At 36.7% G+C, this 23,258-nt stretch overlaps 2 protein-coding genes across 3 annotated transcripts in view; both read left to right on the plus strand.

Annotated features, from left to right (window-relative positions):
- Nucleotides 1-418: 418 nt before the first annotated feature.
- On the plus strand, nt 419-20,910 carry LOC134263925 (uncharacterized). Of its 2 annotated transcripts, none has more exons than XM_062746278.1 (3): nt 419-663; nt 885-1,170; nt 20,754-20,910. In XM_062746278.1, the coding sequence occupies exons 1-3, from the start codon at nt 425-427 to the stop codon at nt 20,853-20,855; spliced, it is 627 nt and encodes a 208-aa protein (XP_062602262.1). In that variant the 5' UTR covers nt 419-424; the 3' UTR covers nt 20,856-20,910. The 2 variants fall into 2 exon arrangements, with proteins under 2 accessions (XP_062602262.1, XP_062602261.1); XM_062746277.1 differs by having other exon boundaries at nt 419-659; nt 878-1,170.
- Nucleotides 20,911-22,500: 1,590 nt separating this feature from the next.
- LOC134263926 (uncharacterized) overlaps nt 22,501-23,258 on the plus strand; it is a 3,064-nt gene continuing 2,306 nt past the window's right edge. The window contains exon 1 of the mRNA XM_062746279.1: nt 22,501-22,645. Within this exon, the coding sequence (XP_062602263.1) occupies nt 22,501-22,645 (145 nt within the window). The remainder of the gene's footprint in view (nt 22,646-23,258) is intronic.

Genomic DNA, 23,258 nt, shown 5'->3' on the forward strand with positions numbered 1-23,258 from the left:
GCACATGTCCCGATTGGCCATATTTCCGAGAAATCGCCGATATCAATGTTTATTTTCTTGATATTTAAATCAAATTAGAATATATGCTTAAAAATTTATTGAAAGTCCATTCCTATACATAAAAGGAATAAATGACATTAATTAGAAAACAGACATCTTGCTTGGAATAAATGTAAATTGAAAAACTTGTAGTGTTGTGCGTGATGTTTTGGGTAAATAAACATGGCGTTGAAGGAGTTGCCTATCGGGTTAGTATATAGGTTTCTGATATAACCAATGAATGATTATTATTTGAAAAATTTGTCTCATAATATGCGTTGCTCAATTTGTTTGCACACACTGTTGCAGTTATGAGACTACCGGTATATCTTTAAAAAGATATTGATTCATAGTTAACATGTTTAAATTTTAGGTTCAGTTCAGGATGAATTCTGCTTATGAAGTGATGAAGGGAAGGCCATGGAAAGCTGTCAACTTTGATTGGGATTTTTCAGTCAGTGATAAAGGACTCAAGAGAGGAATAGCAATTATACCAGAGAGGAACAGTTTTATTAGAATGTTGGAAGATTTAAAGTTTCAAATTTATCCATTTGACCATGAAGATGTAAAGTTGACAAGAAATTTATCCAAGTCTAAATTTTTGGATGAACTGAGGGAATGTGAGTCAATGTTTCACTGTTTATTTTAATCCACTATACACTGTTTATATCAAACATGAATCCAAACATCAAAGTAGAAACGTTTCAGCTAGATCTAGAGATATATCTAATGCATTAAGGGAAATTTTCGTCCCTCATTTTATTTTTTTTTTTTTTATACTGATCTTAATAATAATGTGATATAAGAAGTTTTTAAGTGTTTTTTGAATATGTTTTAGTTAAGAGACTTTGCTGTGATGGCTCGTGTGGATGCCTTTTGGTGACAGTGTCCTCCCATGGAGTGATTCTACCACAAAATGAACAAAAAGGCAGCCAGACAGACAATGTGGAAACACAAGACGGACAGACAGACAAGGTTAAAACATACGAGGATTACGTTTTGACACATCCAGAACCAGGCAAAAATGGATTCTCAACAAACTTTAAAGATGAACGTGTCTCAGTGCGGGAAATAGTTGAAATATTCAGAGATCCAGATTTAAAAGGAATACCAAAAATATTCTTTATTCAGGTACAGATGCACTTAAAGATTTTAACTTGTAGGTATAACACCAAATTTCTCATCGTCGCAAACCACGGCCAAAATGTACACAGCTAATTGTGCCACATACATTTCACGTATGTTAAACGTATGTGACACGTACGTGACTTCACATACATTTTCCATGAAAAAAGTACCACGTATGTTATACATACGTTTTCACACGTGTGAATATCATGCGTGTCACGTATGTTAAACGTACGTATTGCCCACCATACGTTACACATATATTGCACACGTACGTTATTCATACGTTTCACGTATGAATAACGTACGTGCAACGTGTGTGTAACATATGTTTCTCATAACATGTTTAATGGGTTTATTATTTGCACTGCACATATAGTAAATGTATGAATACCATACAAAAATGTGTCAAACCATGGTTAAACACGTTTTGAACATTTTTTTCACATATTGTAAACGTTGGTGAAACAAAAATTACGTGAAATTTAAATATTCAATTCATGCATTTGACATAATTTCCCTCAAAGGCATATATTCTTTTCATCTGTTGAATGATCCACTTTCTGGTTATCCTTCACTTTAAATTTCCTGATCCTTAATTGCTCTTGAAGCAATCACAACAAAAGACATATTTAGATTTAAACCAAATTTAATGTAGAGTATGTTAACATCAATTCATTTTTCTCCAGTTCTCTTTTGCCTGTAAAGAAAAAGAAAATATTAGAAGCATGGAATAAGGGAAAAACCCATTTTTTCCCCTGAACATTATTATTATCCCGATATTAATCCTGGTTGATTCTCTGTATAACTTAAATATAAATACTAAATAATTAATTTTTTAGTATTCATAACCATGATCTTTTAAACTATTTTTTTCACTATATCCTCAAATATTTACCTTGTAATTCTCTTATCTAAAATTCATTACATAGCATTGATTTGTGCGTGTACTCGGAAAAAAAGATGTGTTTGTATATACTAATACCCCATATGCCAGCTTATGGTTAAAGTTTCCCAAGTGTAAGTCAAACTCCAAAGTCAAGGTCAAAGGTCAAATTGTTGACATCCAAGGAAGGACTTGTCACAAAGAATAAATCTGTGAAATATGAAAGCCCTACTACTACCAGCTCAAAAGTTATGATCAAAGTTAAAAATTTTTAAACAGTGGGTTAAACTAGAAGTTCAAGGTCAAATATTTTAATTTATACCCATTGAAAGGTCTTGTCACAGTAAATATACAAGTGAAGTATGAAAGCCCTTGCACCAACTGTTCAAAAGTTATGGCCAAGATTCAAGTTATGAAACTTTCTTAAAAGTTAGTCACAATCCAAGTTCAATTCTAAAGGTTAATTTGGTGTACCAATACAAAAGTATTGTCACAATGAATACCCAGGTCTGTGAAATATGAAGGCCATACTTTCACCCACTAAAATAATATGGCCAATGTGAAAAGATTTTGCAGACAGACAGACAGGGCAAAAGCTATATAGATGTACCCCAGAATCTTTGATTACAGGGATATAAAACTTATTCCTCATTGTCATGAACTTAGTCATTTTGCTTTCAACTTAGGAGCATTGTATAGATTTTCAATGAATCAATGCATTTTCAGTTTATGATTAATTAATAAAGCTGTGCCTTTACATCTGATCCACCTACCCTGGGGCTATATGAATTTCATAATTTTAGTAGGACTCAATGCTTATTAAAATCTTGCTAATAGTTTGCTTGATGTCCAATCAAAAAAATACAATTTTGAATAATTTTGATGGGTTCAGGGATTAATCTAGGGCATATTTACTACCGATAATGGGTGTTTTTCCCCTACAGAAAATTTCCCCTGAAGATCTAATTTTTTCCCTTTTGATGAGTAAAATATTCCCCTTACAATAGTAAAAACCTCAAATATTTCTTTTTCTTTCATAAAAACTGAAAATTTAAAGTAAAATTTTCATTACATGAGAAATATGGTTTTAATTTGCTACTTCATGCATTTTAAATGGTCATAAAAATGCTGCAAGTCAATTAGCCCCAAAGCAGGGCTTGCCCTGCACTAGCTCAAGTGGTTCCCATACCTCGGCTCATTTTCCCAATTTCTCCAGAAAGGGTAGTTTCCCCCAAAACCTAGATTAATCCATGGGGTTAACCCTCCCTTAGTTTGGGTGGCGGTGTTGGGAGGAGGCTGTAAATGTTAAAATTTTACCAGACAGAGCACAGTGTATGACGATGGACAACTGGAAACCCAAGGGCCTTGAATCGCTCTTCTAATAAATTGTACAATCTATCACTAGTATTTGAAGCCTCTATGTTTATAAGACCCAAAATACATCAACCAAGAAAGTTCCATAATGATTCTTAGCCAGTTAGGACTGAAGATATTTCAATAGAGCTATAAAATACCATAAGTAGGTCATGGTGACCTACTTTTTGGTCGACATTCTCCAAAAACCCTAGATGCCTCAACTCACAAAGTTTAACAATTCTAGGCCAATATAGACTTCTTTTGGTTTTATCTTCCTGTTTATCTCCCCTTGTATAAGGGTCCAAACCCTAATTTTAGTATAAATGGTAGCCCTTGGGCCAAGGATGCTCTGTGAAAATTTGATACACCTGGTGCTGACCAAGACAGTTCACTGCCTCAACATGGTCAATATTTTCTGTTTTTGGTAACCCAAGTCTCCATTATGTAATACACTGAAAAAAACACCCCCCTTAGTGTACATGCAACACACAGTCATAAAGTAATTAAATAATTGTTGATTTTTTTGCATTCCTCACCTTTAGTTAGGCCCTAGAACTTGCAGACGTCAGACTTCTCTTTCCAGTGACGTCACTGGTAATGTACATGTAGTACATAAATGGAGGCTGGAAAATTCCGGAAGGTATATTTTATAAGTTTTATACGGACGGTACCCACTTGTAGTGGCGCCGGAATTGATTCCGGATTCGGTTTGATTATTACTTCATTTACTGTTTGTTCCGGCATAGGCCATGCTTGTTTTTTCTACAAAACTTTGATCTATATTTTGGTGTTTGTGCCCCTAAAGAGTAAGTACACTGTGTATATTTGTCATTTGTCATGTAATTGATTATAATACGTAATGCTTTCACACTGTTAGCGATGCTCATGCCTGTTTTTATGATTTGAAATGTGGGTTTTTTATTTTTGTTCGTGTATGGCGTGCCTTAATTGTCATTATTTGATAATCTGATATTAAGCGATAGTATGAATATCTTGTGTTGTCTTGTGAGATTATATTATGTAATTAATGTTGTCCTCACATGTATTTTTCAGTTTCCACCCTCAGTGAGAGAGGTTTGTGGGTTAGAGCAATAAACAATTTTCCGTAAATTTTTGTTGGCTCGTGAACACTTACAGTGGAAATCTTTAGGGGCAGCTTTCTTCACTCTCTCTTAATATGGCTCATGGATTTACTACTGAAACAAATCCTGAGATGTCCCACGATTTGCGGAAAGACAGAGAGCTATCTGAACTTGGATCGGAACAATATACTCAGACTGTTTCATCATATTCAAAGAGGCTATCACAGTGCCAAAGTGACATTGACAACATTTGTGAGTTTGTCGCGAAAAATCCTGTGCATCTTAGAGATGTGAACAGCATCATAAACAAACTGGACAAAAACATTAGTGAGTTCAAGAAGTTGTATACCAAATTTTCAACTTACCTTAGTACCCAGAGAACATCAGACAGTATACAAGAGAATTCTAAGTGGAAAGCAGTTCTGGACTCTACTAAGACCAAAGTGTGTGATGTTATTAAGGGTTTTAAGGTTCCGAACAAACCTTCATCTATGACGATGTCCGGGCGACTCAGTCAGCGTTCCAAGTTATCGTCCTTTCTCTCTCAGGGAGGCATAAAACAGCTAGGGGAAGCTGTACTGAAACACTCTGAACGCCTCTCTTCAGCCAAGGCTCGCCTCAAGTTTGCGGCAGAAGAAGCCGCTCTCCTCAAACAGGAAGCAGAACTTAATGCTAACAAGATCATTCTAAGTACGAAACGTGAAGTTGAAGAAGCGAAATGCAACCTCGAGGCATTGTATGACATGTCGGATCTGGGAGAGAGCTATGCTCCACCATCCAGTGTTGAAGACAACCAACTCGAAGCAGAATCAGTACTTCAACGTACAAAATCTTATGTTGACTCTCAAGAAGATACAAGATCCCAAAGCCAAGACCATCCTCCTACTGAGGATGAAAGTGAGTCTAATTTACCCCAGAGACAGTTGGATAACACAGTAGAACCAACATCTTATTTTGTTCCCTCTGCGAATGGTGTCCAAGCAAATAACATGAACAGTACAGGGTTCAATCCGCGAACACCGCATACTGGACTTACTGACATGAACACGTGCTCGGAGTTTGCTAAAGTCTTTGCCAAGAAGGACTTAGTTTCAAAGATACACATCTTTGACGACAATCCAGAGAACTTTTCCTCATGGAAAGCCTCATTCAAAAATGCAGTGAAAGAACTTAGTCTCACACCCATGGAGGAGATGGGCCTGTTGATTCAGTGGCTGGGGAACACCTCATCAGCAACTCAAGCAAAGAGTATCAGAAACGCTAACGCCTCAAATCCAGGTCGCGGGTTACAACGTATATGGGATCACCTTCAGGATCGCTTTGCTAATCCGGAAGTTGTCGAGTCTGCCATCAAGAGGAAACTCGCTAAGTTCCCTAAGCTAGGAAATAAAGACAATACAAAGCTATATGAACTCTTTGATATTGTGTCAGAAATCGAATCCTTGAAGGAAAACCCTGTCTACTCAACATTGCTCGCTTACTTCGACTCATCGTCAGGTGTGAACCAAATTGTGGCCAAGTTACCTCACTACATCCAAGAAAAATGGGTTACAGAAGCAACAAACTACAAGCTGAGGACGGGACATCCATATCCTACATTTCCTGTGTTTGTGGCATTCTTGGAGAAGATCACAAAGATGAAGAATGACCCTAGTCTACAGTTTGACACCTTACCTGACAGAAGCAAACAGCAGAAGGTACACCCAGTAAAGCTGCAAGGTCGTAAGAGTAACACTACTGTGACTGCATTTAAAACAAAACTACAAAGCTCTGGAACCCTACTTAAAGACAGTGGTTCTTCTTTGGACAAGTGCCCTATTCATGAAAACTCTAAACACACATTAAATGAGTGTCGTTCATTTCGTGCCCGACCATTAGATGAGCGGAGAACATTCATAAAGGAAAAGGGCTACTGCTTTCGTTGCTGTGGGCCAAAGAAGCACATGAGGTCAAAGTGTAATGAGACTGTCCTATGTTCTGTTTGTAAAGGCTCTGATCATCCATCAGCCTTACACAAAGACCCTGATAGCAACTCACCAGCTGTAGAATCCCATGAGGGGGAGAGGCTCCCAGTTGTTAGTTCCAGCTGCACTCAGATCTGTGGGAAGCCATTCAACACCAGCAAGTCATGTGCAAAGATCGTGAAAGCCCTTGTGTATCCAAAGCAGAAACGTGACCTTGCTAGATATATCTACTGCATCATTGATGATCAAAGCAGCAACACTCTCGCCACTTCCAGATTCTTTGATTGTTTCCATGAATACGGTCCCGACCATCTGTACACGTTGAAATCATGTTCCGGTGAATCTGTAAACAGTGGACGTAAAGCATGCGGATATGTGGTAGAGTCCTGTGATCAGTCACAAGTGTTCAGATTACCAGATATCATAGAGTGCAACGAGATTCCACAAAATCGCAGTGAGATACCATCTCCAGAAGTTGTGGCTATTTACCCACACCTTAGTGACATTACTCACTATATACCTACCATTGACAATCACATTTCGATTGAACTACTTATTGGTCGTGACCTTATTGACACTCATATAGTGCTTGACCAACGTGTTGGCGTTCCTTTAGGACAGAGATTACCCCTTGGATGGGTTCTGATTGGAAACTCCTGTCTAGGAACAGTTCACGAACAGACAGTTGTCACTGTCAACAAGACTGCCATACTAGCCAATGGTAGACCAACCTACCTAGAGCCCTGTGACAGTTCCTTTTGTGTGAAAGACGACCCAGTGTTTAAGCAAACAGCATACTATGAATTTCAAGGGCTGTCGCTAGAAGACCAGGCCTTCCTGGATATCATGGACTCAGGATTCCAAATGTCTGAGTGTGGGAAATGGACAGCGCCTCTACCATTTTGGACGTGTAGACCCATTCTACACAACAATCGAGAAGCTGCAATGAAACGAGCTATTTCATTCAAGAACAGTCTTATACACAACCCAACGAAGGCAGCGCATGTCCGAGAGTTTATGCAGAAGATACTTGATAGACAGCATGCTGAACCCGTTCCCGTAACAACCAGTAACACAGAAAAATGGTACTTACCTCTATTCAGTGTCTATCATCCCAAGAAGCCCAACAGTCTTCGATTCTTCTGCGAAGTATTATGGGTATTCCCTCAATGATGTTCTTCTGAAAGGACCTCCTCTCTACAACAGTCTTCTTGGGATCCTGCTCCGATTTCGGAAGGAAGCAGTTGCTGTTACCGCGGACGTTGAACAAATGTTCCATAACTTTCTCGTTACTCCAGGACACAGAGACTATCTTAGATTCCTCTGGCATGAGGACAACGACATCTCTAAACCCTTAATAGACTATCATATGAATGTTCATGTTTTCGGGAACAGCCCATCGCCAGCTGTAGCCACCTACGGGCTATGCAAGGCAGTCGAGAATGCAGAGACAGATGTTCAGGACTTCATTTACAAGAACTTCTATGTCGACGACGGCTTAGTTTCCTGCCGTACATCTGAAGAAGCCATCAATCTGCTTGCTCGTACACAATGTGTTCTACATGACAACGGGAAACTTAGGTTACACAAGTTCGCTTCCAATAATAGGGAGGTGTTGGACTCATTTCCACAGAGTGAGCTGGCTAAGGACCTCTGTAACCTTGACCTTTGTAATGACACATTACCAATGCAGAGAAGTTTAGGACTCTCTTGGGACATTGAAACTGATCAGTTCACATTCCGCACATGTAAAGACAAGAAACCATTTACCAGACGCGGAATATTGTCTGTGATTAATGGACTTTATGATCCCATAGGCTTTGCTGTCCCTGTTGTTTTGAAAGGCAAGCTTTTGATGAAAGAAATTCTGTCTAGTACGACCACCTTAGATTGGGATGAGCCAATTCCTGAGATGTTTAAAAGCCCATGGGACAACTGGGTACAATCCTTAATTGAACTAGAACAAGTGTGTGTTCGTAGGCAATACTCGGATCACTCATATACAGATTCCAGTGTTCACCTTGTGCATGTATTCTGTGATGCATCGAAAGACGCGATTGGTGCCGTTGCATACCTACAGCTCTTCGGACCTGTCAGTTCAGAGCCCACACTCAAATTGGAAAGGGAAAGCTTGCACCTAATGGCGGCAACACCATTCCTAGGATGGAACTGTGCGCCGCAGTTCTTGGCGTCGAAGTTGCAGACATAATCAAGGAACAACTTGGTATTCTATCAGAGTGCTTTCGATACTACACTGACAGCCAGATTGTCTTGGGTTATCTGACGAACACTACTCGCAGATTCTACGTTTATGTGTCGAACAGAGTGAAGCGTGTTCATTCATCCTCATCTCTGACACAATGGACACATGTTCCCACTGAGCAGAATCCGGCTGATCTGGCTACGAGATCAGTGTGTGCTACTCAACTTTCGAGCAGTAAGTGGTTGACCGGACCCCCATTTAGGACACTGATGAAAACATTTGCAGACCCACCCTCATGTTTTCCGTTAGTGGAACCCAACAACGACCGTGAGATTAGACCGGAAGTTACGTGCAGCAAAGTTCAGGTGGATGATGTGAAACTCGTTAACCCCAAGATTGGATCAGAAAGATTCTTAAGATTCTCAACATGGGAATCTCTTGTTCGAGGAGTCAAGATTTTGAAGCAGTTCATATATAAATCGGTGAAACACAGTAGCATCGACTCAAGTGAAGCATATGAACGTGCAGAACATTTTGTGATACAGACAACTCAGGGAGAAGCGTATGGCGACGCAATAAGATGCATCAAAGATGGACGTCCCTTGCCAAAAGGACACTCACTTATGCCATTGTCGCCATTTATTGACCAACATGGTATAATCCGCGTTGGAGGTAGACTTGACAAAAATGGACAAGGAGATGGCCACCTTCACCCTGTGATCATGCCGAAGAACCATTATGTCACCAGGCTGCTTGTGCGCAAATTCCACCACCAAGTGCTACATCAGGGACGACTGTTGACGGAAGGTGCTCTTCGATCAGGTGGATTCTGGGTAGTCGGTGCCAAAAATCTCATAAGATCAGAGATCAAATCCTGCGTCACATGTCGCAAGTTGAGAGGAAGTTTTGGTTGGCAGAAGATGGCAGATCTACCTAAGGATAGGACACAGCCCACACAACCCTTTTCTTACGTAGGTGTGGACACCTTTGGACCCTGGACAACCACGCAACGACGGACCAGAGGGGGAACGGTGAATCAGAAGAGATGGGCCTTGATGTTTACATGCCTTGTTTCACGAGCAGTTCATTTGGAAGCCATTGAAGAGTTGTCCACAGCTTCATTTATCAACGCATTACGCAGGTTCATAGCCATAAGAGGCCCTGTTTTACAGTTTCGATCGGATCGCGGGACAAACTTCATTGGGGCAGTGCATGAACTAAACATTCCTTCGGAACTGGTGGAAAACCCAGCATCAAAAAGGTATCTCATGGAGAACAAGATCAAGTGGGTGTTCAATCCTCCCCATGCCTCCCACTTTGGCGGGGCATGGGAAAGAATGATAGGTGTTTCAAGGAAGATACTTGATAGCTTACTCTTGAACCATAAGGGACCTTTAACACATGAAGTTTTGACTACATTCTTGATGGAAGTTAGTGCTATCCTGAATGCTAGACCACTCGTTGCAGTATCAACTGACCCAGATACACCACAGGTACTTTCACCAGATATGTTGATTCATCAGAAAACTGTACATACCTCACAATTGGACATTCCAGTGTTTGGGACCAAGGATGCCCTCAAGAGTTCCTGGAAGCAGGTGCAGTACTTGGCAGATCAGTTCTGGCAGAGATGGTACACAGAATATATGCAGAGCTTACAGATTCGTCAGAAATGGTTGACAGAAGGTAGACAGTTTCAGAAAGGAGATGTGGTTCTGATGCGTGATGATTCGTTAGCCAGAAACCAGTGGCCCCTTGCTATAGTAACAGAGACCTTTGAGAGTGATGATGGACGCGTACGCAAGGTCAAGATATTTTGTGGCCGTAACAAAACATTTTATGTGAGACCTATTACTCAGTTGTGTTGTCTCGTTGAAGTGGCTAAGTAGTTAAGACCCCATGTTAATTTTGATTGAGTCATTACACACTATATACTTGACATGAAATGTCATGTTTTCCCCATGATTTGTTCACACTTAGTATTGTGATGTTAGGCATTATTTCAAATGTAACATCTTTTTCAATTTAAAATTGATTGGCTTCTTCGAAGCCAGAGGGGGAGTGTAGTGGCACCGGAATTGATTCCGGATTCGGTTTGATTATTACTTCGTTTACTGTTTGTTCCGGCATAGGCCATGCTTGTTTTTTCTACAAAACTTTGATCTATATTTTGGTGTTTGTGCCCCTAAAGAGTAAGTACACTGTGTATATTTGTCATTTGTCATGTAATTGATTATAATACGTAATGCTTCCACACTGTTAGTGATGCACATACCTGTTTTATTGATTTGAAATGTGCGTTTATTTTTGTTCGTGTATGGCGTGCCTGAATTGTCATTATTTGATAATCTGATATTAAGCGATAGTATGAATATCTTATGTTGTCTTGTGGTATTATATTATGTAATTCATGTTGTCTTCACATGTATTTTTCAGTTTCCACCCTCGGTGAGAGAGGTTTGTGGGTTAGAGCAATAAACAATTTCCCGTAAATTTTTGTTGGCTCGTGAACACTTACACCACTGTATATTTGATAATTATCTAGATGAATCATTTACTCCCTTTTGAGATTTGTTGTGAATTTATCATGAATTTCTTTCTTTTTTTTAAAATATATTTTTGCTCTTGAATTCGGATTGATTATATCTACCGATGACCGAGTTCAATTTTATGTGCCTCTACCGATATCCGATACACATGACGAGATTGGAGAAAACTTTGTTTATTGTTTTTAGAGTAAATTTTAAACCAATGCGAACTCATAACATCATGCCAGACATGAAAATGGACGTAAGGTAAACAATGTGAAATAAATTGAAACAATAGATACGCACACGACAAGTCAACAATGCACACACATGTATGCTTCAGTTGTGATCTGGTCATTGGGTTTAACCAAACATCAATGTTTATGTCAAAAAAAGATATTTTAGATTTTAAAAATATAATTATTAATTTAATAAAATACATGCAACTTCTGATCTAAGGACACATTATACATAGTATAAGAAGGATTTTATAGATGGTCATATCACTATGATTGCTCTTCTTCCTGAATAACAGGTTAAGCCCTAAGTGCCTATTGATTGTTATGTTAAATAATATCTTGATTAGTTCTCCAAAATCACTTAAACTATTAAGGTAAAATAGTTAGTTGTGGAAGTCAGCCATACTTTTATACAAAAAGTTCCTGTATTTTAAGCGAAATTATGTAGTCCCTAGCAACAATAAATGTTTAACACATTGTTTTTTTTTTCTCTTTATAGCAAAAACTAAATGATAATTTGATTAATAAATTAAATTTGAAATAAAATAAAAAGGATTAGATTTATAGTCAACCGACATTTATCATACATGTATGTAATAGTATGAATTTACAAAATATACAGCCTTCTCATTCTCAAACATAGGTTTTCACACACATGTAAAACACCTTTTTAAATGCATATGTAACATGTGCCTGATAATACACATACTATATTCATCAACATATATAATGAGAGCTTTAGAAAACAAGTTAACCATAATTTATTTATGTACATTAGTATATTTAATGTGTGGTTTATAATGCACATAAACTATATATATACATGACATTTGTGCTTTATAAAACACATGTAAACCATGAGTTCATTAACGTACGTGTAACATGTGGTTGACTATACACATGTAAACCATGTGTTCATTAACATATGTGTAACATGTGGTTGACAATACACATGTAAACCGTACGTTTATCAATGACGTGTAACATATGGTTGCACATAACATATGTTACATGTACGTTTCACGTACGTAACACATACGTGTATTCCAAACATACGTTTAACGTACGTTATGTGAAACATATGTAGTCACACATATGTTATACGTACGTTGTACCACATATGTGAAACGTATGTTTGTAATACACGTATGTGATACGTACATTTCACATACGTGATACATGTGTTATGTGCAACCATATGTAACACGTACGTGGCACAATTAGCTGTGTACGATCCTCTCCCATTCTGGCCGTGGTTGAACGAGGCGAGAATTCTTCGTAGTTCATTAAAATATTGACCAATGCGAGTAAAGCATAGTCGGAAAATGAACTTTATCACGACCTTTCAATATCCAATCGCAGTAAAGAAAATATTACTTGTATACTGTTGACGTCAGTTGTTGATTTCAATTGCGATAGAAACAAAGCTTGTCACTGAATATTAAATATGACGTCACAATAGAGAGGCGTAAATATTCAAGATTACGACACTTTTTGTGATCAAGCAGCCATGGGTAGGAGAGAGCTATATGCAGACTCCGGGCCGTGGCTTGAGACGATGCAAATTTCTGTGACAACATAATTTTGGGGGAATGTTAAATTGCTATAAGCAAGGCTAAATTTCCTCCAATTAAAGTTATAATTGTCTGATTTCTATATGATTTCTTGTTAGCTCTACTAGTCAGAGACCAGAAGAGCTTATGCGATAGTAATGCGTCCGGCGTCTGTCCATCTGTCTGTCCATACAGTACAGGCCACGAGTTTTCCGCATCGCTCGGTGGAAAAAACACCATGTGAAACGCTCTGTGTTACACCGTGTACACGGTGTAGCACGGTGTGTGTGGATTTGAAATATACAGGTAGGCACACCGTGCCGCACCGTGTCTAGAAAAATCTCAGGTAATGTCCTCCGTGTCGCACCGTGTCCAGTAAATTTCCCTCCGTGTTGCACCGAGTGTCCAGAAAATTCTCCTCCAAGCTGCACCGTGTAAATAGTATAACAGACAAAATCTTTTGTTTCTGATAAAAATTTAATAAATTTTGATGACAATTTATAACTTTATTTTATGAATGTATAATAATCGTTTTTATTCAACCAGATATTGAACTCTGAATGGCACGCATGATATTGAGATTAGATATCGGTAAATAAAAAATGAATGATTTTCATTTGAATTAACTGTGTGCCTAGAAATTTTTATTAGGTCACCTGAGTAAACTCAGGTGACCTATTGCTATCCGTTTTCGTCCGTCGTCGTCCGTCGTTCGTCGTGTGTTAACATTTGAACATTTTCAGCTTCTTCTCTGCAACCACTGAACCAATTTCAACCAAATTTGGTACAAAGCATCTATGGGTGAAGGGGAACAAAAATTGTGAATTTCATGATCCCTGCCCCCCTGGGGCCTGAGGGGTGGGGCCAAAACCACTAAAATTAATGCAATCTTTAAAAATCTTCTTCTTTACTCATGGACATCAAGCAGTCAAACTGTTTGCATGATTGTAATCAGCATTGAGTCCTCTACCAAAATTGTGAAATTCATGGCCCTGGGGTCAGGGGTTCTAGTGCTAGGGCGGGGCTAAATAAGTATATAGTGAAAATGCATTATTTCTTTGAAAATCTTCTTCTCTACTCCTGGGTATTAAATAAATGAACTAAGTACATAGTTATGATGAGCAAGAGTGCCTCTACCAAAATTGTGAATTTTATGGCCCCAGGGTCAGGGGTTCTGGTGTGAGGGCGGGCTCTATTGATTATATATAGTGAAAATACATGAATTCTTTGAAAATCTTCTACTCTTCTCCTAGGTATTGAATTAACTAACTAAGTGCATAGTTATGATGAACAAGAGTACCTCAACCAAAATTGTGAATTAATGGCCCCAGGGTCAAGGGTTCTGGTGTTGGGGGGGGTCTATTGATTATATAGTGAAAATACATGAATTCTTTGAAAATCTTCTACTCTGCTCCTAGGTATTTAGTAAACTAACTAAGTGCATAGTTATGATGAGCAAGAGTGTCTCAACCAAAATTGTGAATTTTATGGCCCCAGGGTCAAGGGTTCTGGTGTTGGGGAGGGGGGGGGCTATATTGATTATATAGTGAAAATACATGAATTCTTTGAAAATCTTCTTCTCTGCTCCTAGGTATTTAGTAAACTAACTAAGTGCATAGTTATGATGAGCAAGAGTGCCTCAACCAAAATTGTGAATTTTATGGCCCCAGGGTCCAGGGTTCTGGTGTTAGGGTGGGGCTCTATAGATTATATAGTAAAAATACATGAATCTTTGAAAATCTTCTTCTCTGCTCGTAGGTATTAAATAAACTAACTAAGTGCATAGTTATGATGAGCAAGAGTGCCTCAACCAAAATTGTGAATTTTATGGCCCCAGGGTCAAGGGTTCTGGTGTTGGGGAGGGGGGGGGGCTCTATTGATTATATAGTGAAAATACATGAATCTTTGAAAATCTTCTTCTCTGCTCGTAGGTATTTAGTAAACTAACTAAGTGCATAGTTATGATGAGCAAGAGTGCCTCAACCAAAATTGTGAATTTTATGGCCCCAGGGTCCAGGGTTTTGGTGTTAGGGTGGGGCTCTATAGATTATATAGTAAAAATACATGACTCTTTGAAAATCTTCTTCTCTGCTCGTAGGTATTAAATAAACTAACTAAGTGCATAGTTATGATGAGCAAGAGTGCCTCTACCAAAATTGTGAATTTTATGGCCCCAGGGTCAAGGGTTCTGGTGTTGGGGAGGGGGGGGGGGGGGGCTCTGTTGATTATATATTGAAAATACATGAATTATTTGAAAATATTATTCACTGCTCCTAGGAATTAAATAAACTAAGTACATAGTTATGATGAGCAAGAATGCCTCTTTTAAAATTATGAATTTTATGGCCCCAGGGTCAGGGGTTCTGGTGTTAGGGGGGCGGGGCTCTATTGATTATACAGTGAAAATACATTGAATCTTGAAAATGTTATTCTCTGTCTCTGGTTATGAAGCAGATGAACTACCTTTATAGTTATGATGAGCAAGGGCCCTAATCTTGCAGACTTGTGAATTTCAAGGCCCCAGGGTCAGGGGTGGGGTGGGGGCTCTACTTATATACTGAAAATGAATTTATTGTTTGAAATCTGCTCTTTTGTATTTATAAAACATTTATTTTTTTTATATTAAGGGTGCCTTTTTAAAATTTGTGCAATGTGTGGACCTAGGGTCAGGGGTTTATGTCACAGTGTTAGGGGCACTACTGATTAGTTGGAATGCATTTTTGTTCCCCTACCCTGTGTATGGGTATTCAGTAACCAAGCTAAGCAACTGCTAAGTGTATTGTTATGATGATCAATGATGCCTCTTTCAAAATTGTGAATGTCATATAGCATCTGGCTTAAAACATGAATCAAATTCAATAACTGGAAAGTTGTTGCATAATGCTCAGGTGACCTATAAGGCCCGTGGGCCTCTTGTTTAAGTAAAATTATTCATTCACGTTACAAAATAAAAATTATGAATTTTATTTTAAATGAATATTAATTTAATCTCATGAGTTCATGTAACAATGGAAGACGAAATGGCGTCGAGCTGCATTCGTGTCACATACACTGTATGTAGTATAAAATCCGAGCTGTATTTATGTTCATAGTTTTAACATGTTCAGTACTAGTGTACGATCCAAGCATTATTATGTATATTCCTTATTAAAATACATGTATTTTATTCATCTTGAATATTATTCTGAATATGGATGCGAAAATCGTAAGCAGAAACATGAAATTAATGCAATAATTTCAAAGCGTATTTCTCGCAACAGAAAACATTATTTTCATAGAGTAGTGTTCACTACCACGTAATGTTTTAAAAATCCTTTCAGTGTAAGTAATTATTTAAAAAAGAGTTTCTTTATTCTAATAAGTTTTTCTTTTCTTGTAAAGTGTATAAAAAGCAGAACCAGAGAGAGAGAGAGAGAGAGAGACTCATACAAACCCCTTCTAACATAGTCTCTAACTTTTTTTTATTCTTCGTTTTATTTAATTTACGGAGGTCACAGTTAATCATTTTATAATTCTATTTAATTGCCACAACTTTTGTTCAAATTCAACCCATTTACTGTCTCTGTATATACTGTACGCACAAAATCCTCGTGCATCACCTGTCCCATGACGCTAGGTGACCTTGAAAGTCTGTTTACGCGGAAAGAATTTCACTTGTGATTTGAAACAATCTTATGGTCAGTTCCAAGTTCACACCTGTTTAAAAAATATATTGGGTCTCTGCCGGTGGGCCAGGGGCGCCGTATGTTTATCACACCTTTCAAATTTTTCAGCTCTGACCACGGCAAGTGTATAACACACTCAACTGATATCAGGCGAAATTCATCTTCCAGGTTTCACTACAACAACGATTATAAACTTACATGTACTTTGTTAATTTATTAAGGTCTTCCGTCTTCACGGAAGACCTTATAGCGATTCTACTGTTTCTTCTTATTATTATTATTTTCCTGACCATCTAATTTTGTGCACGCGATTTCTCGAAGACTACTGGGTGGATTTTCACGAAATTCTCAGAAACGATGTGTTGTTATCTGAAGTTATTTTATCCGAGAGATTTTTTGGAAATTCGCTTCCGGTGCTAAATTACGGACCTTTTCCTGAATTTAAAATGACATTTTGTCCGCGGTTAATCTCAAGAACGGTAAAAGATATTAATGTGAAACTTTCAGGGATTATAGATCGTGATATTCACTTTCCAGGACGCGACCTTTTGTTCGTCGTCAGTACTTTCTGTTGTTTCCAGATGAAAATTTAAAAAGTCGAATTTTCTAACTTTTTTGTTTTTCAATATTTTTGAATTATTTCAATATGATTAATAGAAATCCTTCTAATTAGGCTTAATATATAATTTGTTTATAAATTGATAAATCCAAACTCTAGTTTAATATCCTATTTCAGACACAAATAAGCATGTATCTCGTAGATTAAGATAAAAAAAACATACTGAACATAAATTTGCAGACTTCTGATAAAGTTTTAACCAGCCGATTCGTATCGCTTTCTAGAAGGGGGGGGGGTTAAAAATCGCTAAATATCTATATGTTTTCTCAAACTGTTTTTTTTTTTTTTTTTTTTCATTTCTTACACAATATATTTCAGAATGAAGTAATATTCGTACCGAAGTTAGTACAATCATTCCATTTGCCAAAAATTCGGCTGGTGATTTTTGTATTCAGCGTGTAAGTTGATCACTATTTTAAATTAAAAAATTATTTAATTATTTAATCAGTTATTGAGTATGCAGATGTAGTATGGGACAATATCCCAAATGATTTAGCTGATAAACTCGAAAAAAATAACATTGAGGCTGCTCGCATAGTTACAGGCGCGACTAAACTAGTAAGTTTAAATGATCTTTTTCGAGAAGTTGGATGGGATACGTTGCACAATCGAAGACAAAAACATAAAATAATCAAGTTTCACACCATGGTTCATAGAAGTGCGCCTGACTATTTATCTTCTTTAATCCCTTTAAGAATCAATGAAACACACCATTATCCTATAAGACGATCACACTGCATTACTCAACGGAAGTTTAATACAAACCACTATGCACAATCTTTTCTACCATCCACTACAAAGCTTTGGAACGAACTACCTATAAATATCCAAGAAAATCCCAATCGGCAATCCTCGGCTGACTCCGCTTCACTCCATTCAAACCTCGGATGTGATAGGTGGAGGAATACGCATCAGATCGCTACATTTCTCCGCCGGAAACTGCCTTGTCACTCATTTCATATTTCGCCCTGCCTAAAGTTCTTAGAAAAGGTTTCTTTATTTGTGTATTTCCTCGTGTTAATTACAACCAAATGTTAGTATTCTTTGAAAGCAAGAACACAGTGTTGGGCGTGCATCAAAGTAAGTCGGATTTCAAAAGTATAATATTTGAATGAAATTCAAAAAGACTGAATCAGCAAGATGGAAGATCACCGTTGACGTCCGAGGTTATGTGCGAGGTACGAGTCATCCGAGGAACTCCGATTGAGAAAATCCCTCAGTATCTAATTTAAAACGCGTGCTAAACACAAACTGTCATAAAACCCCAAAACATTTTCTATTTGGTAAGCGCACAGAACAAATTTTACATACACGACTCAGACTTAATTGTAGTACACTTAATTCTCATTTATTTGCAAAACATATAATAGATAATCCTAATTGTGCTTGTGGAAAAATTGAAACAACAACACACTTTTTATTAGAATGTCCTCTTTACACTGACTCAAGGAAAAAATTCATTAACCCATTAGGACCAGTTAGTTTAAACATTCTCTTATTTGGAGATTCAACTAAGAATTATTCCTTCAATACAAACATTTTTAAACATGTACATCAGTTTATTTCTGCCTCTAAAAGATTTGTAACTTGAATATTACTTGTGGCCGTATACTGTTGTTCTTGTATTGTATTGTATTGAATTGTATGACTGTTTATTCCTCATTTACTGTTAATGTTAATTCATGTTATGATATATCTCTCTACAATTTTTTCTCATTTTTGTTTCATCTTTATTTTTTCATTATATTTCTTTCTATATCTGTCATTCAACAAGGGCAAATATTCATTTATAGTTGAAAGTTAATTTAAGGAAACGGATTAATATAAGTTGTTACAACTTGTTTCCGAATCCTGTATGTATTATCTGCTGTGTATATATGATGTCTAATTTAAATGAAATAAAGTTTAAACTAAATTAAAAAAATTATCAGATTATCATCTCTGCCTATTCAGTAGATTTTCGAGTTTACCGCATTTAATATTTATCTCCATATTTTACATAATTACAGATTAATTCAGCGTTAATCACGGCAATAATCCTTATCTGAATCTGTCCAATGATTCGCCGAGTATCGGTACCGGTATCAAAGAGCAGAATTAATGTACGAGTCTGATTCTTTTTTTTTTTTAATTATTCTAGACATAGTACATATATAATTATATTTATTTTTTAAATTCTTACAAAATATTAAATCACTTAGTATAATCACGCATCTGATATGTACTACTTATGAGTGCATACGTACTTAAGAAAAACGATCTTGTATCAACAATTTAATTGAACACGGTTAAATAGAGACAATCAAGTAATTCATTTATGAAAGTGTGTTTCCTCTTAGTGTAATACATGTATTATAATAATAATAATAGTCTATTGAACTTTTTATGACCAATATAATTAGGATTTAACTTGAAACGCAATTGTACATTTTTTTTTGTTGCTGGACACGAGTACGCTGTTATTAAATTTAGGACATCTTATAAGTTTAAACATCTGTATGCGATAAATTACCAATATTAATTTATGGAAAAGTACAACAAATATTTCAAAAGAAAGTTGATTTAATTTTATTAAATTAGGGCAATGAAAATGTTTAAAATATTTATCATCAAAACTGTGACACACCGTGTTACACGGTGCACAGAAACGCTGACTTCAAAGACGCCGACAAGGTTCGAGGTCCTCGCTAAAGCGTGGAATTGCGGTCCACGGGGCCCCGTGTTTTTTGCGGAAAACTCGTGGCCTGTACTGTATGTCTGTCTGTAAACATTTTTTTTAAAATGCTAGTACTCCTCCTACAGTTTTGGTCGGATTTCCATATAACTTGGCACACAAGTAGACTACACTAAGATACATAATTCTGTGTATCGTTTTTGATTTGAATATACGGTGTTGCCGTGGTTACTAAAAATAGAAATTTCTGTGAAATTCTTTCAAAATGCTACTTGTCCTACAATTTTGGTCTGATTTCAATATAACTTGGCACACAAGTAGACTACACTAAGATATATAACTTTTTATATCGGTTTTTAATTTGGATGAACGGTGTTGCCATGGTTACTAAAAAAAGAAATCTCTGTGAAGTTCTTTCAAAATGCTACTCCTCCTACAGTTTTGGTTTGATTTCAAAATAACTTGGCACACATGTAGACTACACTAAGATACACAATCCTGCATATCAGTTTTTGACTTCGATGAACATTATTGCCTTTGGTTTCTAAAAATAGAAATTTCTGTTAAATACTCTCATAATGCTACTCCAAATAAGTTTTAGTCTGATAATAATATAACATGGCATGCAAGTAGACTACACTAAGAACATAAAGAGACTTAATCAAGGAGCATTATTCTATTTATTGCTGTTGTAAAGTTTCAATTCCAAACTGCTGAAGTATTTTTCTCTTCCTTTGCTACAAGTACAAAATAGTAGAGCTTCAGACTCGACATAGACTTCTGGTTTTTACTTTAGAAAGCAAAAATTCCTTTGTAGGCATGTAGAGATGACTCAAAACAAATTACGGGAAATTCAGGGGTAGATGAAGGTGTGCAACTTTTTGTTGGAGATGAAAACAGTGTGTCGGGCAAGTTTTAATATCATTACATCATGTTTTTCTGTAGTTTTAAATTCATTGATCAACTGGTCAAAGACAAAGAGAGCTTATTTTTATACCCCCTTCGTAGAAGGGATGGCATGTTGCTTTGCTATTGTCTGTTGGTCGGTCTATTGGTCTGCAAAATTTCCTGCAGATTTCATTTTCTTCGAAGCAGTTGCACATACTGAAATGAAATTTAGTATTCAGATTATCATTAGAATATCTAGTTAGAGTTCTCTTTTGGGTACGATGGAGCCATTTTTGACAAATTTATGCCACTTGGACTTTAAAAATTCAATTGCTTGCAGTTTCCATTCATTTTCTTGGCAGCGAATGCACAGACTGAAATGAAATTTGGTGTACAGATTTATCTTAGAAATATCTACCTCAATTTCTCTTTTGGTACAATGGAGCCATTTTTGACAGAGGTATGCCCCATGGACTTAATTTTTCTCAGAAGTTTGCTACACTAAGAGTTCCATTTCACTAAATAAATAAATCTCCGTTTCTTTAAATTTAAAGTCCTTAGGCTTTCTGGAATGCTGTGTCATTTATCATATATTGCCTGTCCCTGTCCTTTAATCTTGTTACTAGCCTTCTGATAAGCATCCTAGAAAGCTTATATTCTTTTGGAAAATATATTTCATCAACTTCTGAATGAATATTGGCCATATGAATTGAAAAAAAAACAGCTTTACAATTCAGTACTAAGTAGATAAGTTAAATTCATTTCGAAAAATGTTCAAATTATGACATTCGCGTTTATAGCACAATATATCATTGTTAGACCATGATTTCCTCGACTTTTTCTCATGGAACAAAAATGCAGGATTTGATGCTTAAAATGATACATAGTTTGTAGAAGTACGATAGGTAAGATAAATAATAAGAATTAAAAATGTAACGTATATCATGAAACACCCTGTACTTAAAACAAATTACAATAAATTATACATGTACTCGTGTATACAATATTAAACGATGCCAATGATAAATTTTAGATAGAAATATTTAAAGCGATAAAACATCTAATTATAAACTGTTGAAAGTTTTCATAACATTTTACTAAATTACATATTTGACTTAAAATACAATATTTACATTTGCAAATGTTTTCCTTTGTATAAGACTACTGAAAGCAATGTGTATCTATAACTGTATAAATACCGGTACGGGGTCAAGAGGTCATAGATGTGCTTATAGATAATCGTTTGACGTCATTTCTCAGTGACGTCATAAAGGGTCGACACGCGTTCAGTGGGTTACATACATGCCGTTGGGTTTGAAAAAATAATGCATTTCACACGTTAAAAGGCACAATCAGGCAAATATAAAGTATGAATAAGTCACAAATGTAAATATAAGTAATAAGGTATCATTTTAAAACATCTATCGGGCTATAAATACGGGTCGGTACGAGATTAAATTCATCATAAGGCTTTATGGAATTTAATCTCGTGACCGACCCGTATTTATATCCCGATAGATGTTTAAAAATGATACCTTATTTCTTAATAAATCGATGTAATCTTTATAATTAATAACATTTTAATAAAGACATTTTTTATTAACGAAGAAATTTTTGGTTAATGCAATGCATGCACAAATTTGCTTAAAATTTAACTTCTGTAACAGATGTACAGTATGTCTATGAGATTTTCTCCAGTCTCAATGAAATCTAATCTTTCAGGTATTTCAGTGACAATTCCACCCATTCCAACCGAGAATCAAATTGTATACTCGCCTCCCTGCATTGATGATAGTGTCATAGTGTTCTCAACTCCATTTGGTAAGAAGAAGAAAAAATGTGAGAGATAGAGACTGCATAATTGATATGCATACTCTACTAATTAGGCTCTTTCAAATGACACCAAGGTCGATGACCTTGTTACTTTGACTGTGACCTACATGCTAAAATAGCTTGGTTGTTGCCGGGCACATAGTGTCTCACAAACACATCTTGATTGTTTTTCAGCTTACCTGAGCCAAGCTTTTCTGATTAAAATTTGTCCCTTGTCTGTCATCGTCGTTGGCCTTGTTGGCCATGTCATCGTTGTCATAAACTTTTCACATTTTCATCTTCTTAAGAACCACTGGGCCAATTTCATTTAAACTTGCCACAAAGTATCCTAAGGTAAAGGGGATTCAAGTTTGTTCAAATAAAGGGCCATGCCCTCTTTTTCCACGGGGAGATAATTATGAATTAGTGAAAAAATAATGGCATCTTTCAAAAATCTTCTTCTTAAGAACCACAGGGTCAGGAAAGATGAAACTCAAGTGAAAACATTCTTAGGTAGTGTAGATTCAAGTTTGTTCAAATCATGACCCCAATAGGTACGGTGGGGCCACAATGGCTTATCAAAGTTATAGGAATATATAGGTAAAATCTTCAAAAATATTCT

This window comes from Saccostrea cucullata, unplaced genomic scaffold (assembly GCF_032062105.1).
Source record: "Saccostrea cucullata isolate Sc308-1 unplaced genomic scaffold, CSIRO_AGI_Scuc_v1 ctg2744, whole genome shotgun sequence".
Lineage (NCBI taxonomy): Eukaryota > Metazoa > Mollusca > Bivalvia > Ostreida > Ostreidae > Saccostrea > Saccostrea cuccullata.